Source organism: Arachis ipaensis, chromosome B06, assembly GCF_000816755.2.
Source record: "Arachis ipaensis cultivar K30076 chromosome B06, Araip1.1, whole genome shotgun sequence".
Classification (NCBI taxonomy): Eukaryota; Viridiplantae; Streptophyta; class Magnoliopsida; order Fabales; family Fabaceae; genus Arachis; species Arachis ipaensis.
Genome location: NC_029790.2, coordinates 130,075,076 through 130,078,330, shown reverse-complemented (window position 1 = coordinate 130,078,330; position 3,255 = coordinate 130,075,076). Strand labels below are relative to the sequence as shown.

Genomic DNA, 3,255 nt, shown 5'->3' with positions numbered 1-3,255 from the left:
TTTAATAGTGTGATTTGTCCTATTTTTTACTTTTAAGTTAATGAAGATTAATTTTAAAACATAAATGTTAATTAAAAAAATACTTTCAATTTAAATTCAAATAAAATATATTTTTTAAAATTATTTTTAATCATAAATTTTAAATTCTTAAAAAAAAAAACAATTTTATAATAAAAATTAGTTAATATGCTTTCTTTTTTTAATTATTAGACATCGGGGCGACTTTTCCTTAACGACTCAGTCTAATAAGTTGAACACTTCAACACCCTTTGTTGAGTTTTATAAAAGAATCAACTCATGAGAGCCATTTTCTATTCAGAATTCACACTTAAATTCCTAACACTTGGGTTTAATCTGTGAGAGTTGAAGCTTGATCTTGTGAGTCATACAGGATCATATTGATGTTAATATAGTTGTCGGGGAAATGGGAGTGAAGGGAATGTTATTTATTATTGTTGCCTTGGTCCTTGTAGAAGTGGAAGTAGAAGTAGTAGCTATAGATGATATTGATAGTACTCAAATAGCCCTTGATGGGTGCCGAAGGAAGTGTGGAGATGTTCAAATTCCATATCCATTTGGTGTAGGAAAAACCGTAAACGGTACTACCTGTTTCTTAGAGAAATCATTTAATCTTACTTGCAACAGTAGTAGTTCTAGTTTAACATCGGGCAATGTCCATGTCATAAACATAAACATCTCCCAAGGTCAAGCAGATATGTTGATTTTTGTCTCCAAATATTGTTATGATAATATCTATGGTAACACCAGTGTAATTAGCCTACCCCATAGGCTCACAAGTAGTCCTTCTTTCACCATTTCCAGCAAAGACAACAAGTTCATAAGTGTTGGCTGCGATACTTACGGCTATCTTAATAGCTTCTACAACAATTCAAATTATTCGACGGGATGCTTAACAAGATGTTATGGCAACACTATGGAAATCAAGGATGGAGATTGTTCCGGCATCGGGTGCTGTGAGGTGGATATTCCTCCTAGAATGAGAAACGTCTCTACTCAAGTAGGTACCTTTCAGAATTTTCAAAGTTCTTTGGCCTTCAACAACTGTAGCTATTCCTTTGTTGTCAAGAATGACAACTACACGTTTTCCAAGGCTCACTTGGAGAATCTACCATATGAGATGCTTCCTGTGGTGTTCAATTGGAGTGTTGGAAACAAAACATGTAAAGAATCTTTCAACAGAGGTACCAACACTTGCAAGGGAAATAGTATTTGTTTGGATGCAAAGAGTGGACATGGTTACCGGTGTCAATGCAAGCAAGGTTTTGAAGGAAATCCATATCATCCGCATGGTTGCATAGGTAATTAATTACTTCCCTTAAACATTCATCTATCTTTATATAGTTTGTTGTCTTTTCTTTGACAACTTCAATTTGTTTTCTCTGAACGTGCAGACATTGATGAATGCAACACAAGACAACATTCATGTGTAAGTGACCATAATTGTCACAATACAAATGGATCCTACATATGCTTATGTCCTAAGGGGCAATCTGGAAATGGTATCAAGGAAGATGGTTGCCACAAGAAGAATTTCCTTCCACTATTCTATTCTAGCATATATATATATATAAAAGATAAGATCAATCATATTAAATGTATACTAAAATCAATCACTAAAATTAGTTACTATATATAAATATATGTATTGTTTAATTTAATTTTTAATATGTATTTTATATTTTAATATATATTTTATATTAGTAACTAATTTTAATAACTAATTTTAGTATATAAATAGCATTTTTTGATAAAATAATACTTCATTTTGTAAAAGAAAATTAAAGAATTGTGTCTAACACATTACATGCAGGGACTAGTGCAGGATTTATAGCTATTTTGGTGGGGACTTGTTTGTTATACCTAACGTATCAAAAGAGAAAACTCATCAAACTAAAAGAGAAGTTTTTTGAGCAGAACGGTGGTCTTATTTTGCTACAACAAGGAGAAGAGTCCTCCCATACTAAAATTTTCACCGCTGACAAATTGAAGAAAGCCACCAACAACTATGATGAGAATTTAATCATTGGCAGAGGAGGTTATGGCACAATTTTTAAAGGAGTTCTGGAGAATAAAACAATTGTTGCTATTAAGAAGTCCAAAATAGTTGATCCTGACCAAGTTGTGCAATTCATAAATGAGGTGATTGTTTTGTCCCAAATTAACCATAGAAATGTGGTGAAGCTTTTGGGTTGTTGTTTAGAAACAGAAGTCCCTCTACTAGTTTATGAGTTTGTAAGCAATGGCACACTCTTTGATTTTATCCATAATGAAAACAAGAGAAATTATTTCAATTGGGAAAATCGTCTCAGAATCGCAACAGAGACAGCAGGAGCTTTATCATATCTTCACTCAGCTGCTTCCATACCAATTGTCCACAGAGATGTTAAGAGCGCCAACATTCTCTTAGACGAAGATTACACTGCCAAAGTCTCTGATTTTGGAGCTTCTAGATTTGTTCCATTGGATCAAACTGCACTAGCTACAATGGTGCAAGGAACTTTTGGTTATTTGGATCCAGAATACATGCAAACTAGCCAACTAACCGAGAAAAGTGATGTGTATAGCTTTGGTGTTGTGCTCGCGGAGCTTCTTACAGGAAAGAAACCTTTTTCATTTGAGAAGTCGGAAGAGAAGACAAATCTTGCTAAGTACTTCTTATCTTGCGTGAAAGAGGATTGCTTGTTGGAGGCTCTTCAAGTTGGAATACTGAATGAAGGAAATAAGCAGGAGATTGTGGAAGTTGCTATTATTGCAACAAAGTGTTTGAGACTTACAGGGGAAGAAAGACCAAGTATGAAGGAAGTGGCAATGGAATTGGAGGGAATAAGGCTAATGTCAAAGCATCAGTGGGTTAATAATGGAGACAAGAATTTTGAAGAGATCCAACACTTACTTCCTATATCATCATCGTCAGAAAGATATGAACATGGTGATAGCAGTAGTGGTCATCAAACTACACAATATGATAGCATCATGAAGGATCAAGAAGTGCTAATTGCCTTACCAAGTGGAAGATGATATTGCTAGTATTGTGATAGGTGAAGATAACCATGCAAAATCTTTATGGCCTCTGTTTTATTTTTATCTGCTTGTGATTGTGTTGCTTTTTTTTATTATTAAATTATGGTTCCTATTGATGTATTGAATTCCTTCTTTTTATAAATTTTGAAAAATATTAGAAAATTATCAAAATTTATTATTTTTTGTCATTATTTAGTCATAAAGATAAAATAT

At 33.3% G+C, this 3,255-nt stretch overlaps 2 protein-coding genes across 2 annotated transcripts in view; both read left to right on the top strand.

Moving 5' to 3' along the window:
• On the top strand, nt 308–1,943 carry LOC107647627 (wall-associated receptor kinase 5-like). Its single transcript, XM_021105157.1, has 4 exons — nt 308–1,319; nt 1,413–1,566; nt 1,781–1,786; nt 1,831–1,943. The coding sequence occupies exons 1-4, from the start codon at nt 425–427 to the stop codon at nt 1,850–1,852; spliced, it is 1,077 nt and encodes a 358-aa protein (XP_020960816.1). The 5' UTR covers nt 308–424; the 3' UTR covers nt 1,853–1,943.
• LOC110263852 (wall-associated receptor kinase 5-like) overlaps nt 2,156–3,255 on the top strand; it is a 4,967-nt gene continuing 3,867 nt past the window's right edge. The window contains exons 1-2 of the mRNA XM_021105700.1: nt 2,156–2,160; nt 2,331–3,009. Of these exons, the coding sequence (XP_020961359.1) occupies nt 2,156–2,160; nt 2,331–3,009 (684 nt within the window). The remainder of the gene's footprint in view (nt 2,161–2,330; nt 3,010–3,255) is intronic.

Bases quoted from the DNA above. Each gene is read 5' to 3' on its own strand.
- LOC107647627 (XM_021105157.1), top strand. From the start codon at position 425: ATGGGAGTGAAGGGAATGTTATTTATTATTGTTGCCTTGGTCCTTGTA. The intron at 1,320-1,412 runs GTAATTAATTAC...CTGAACGTGCAG, and splicing joins TCATCCGCATGGTTGCATAG to ACATTGATGAATGCAACACA.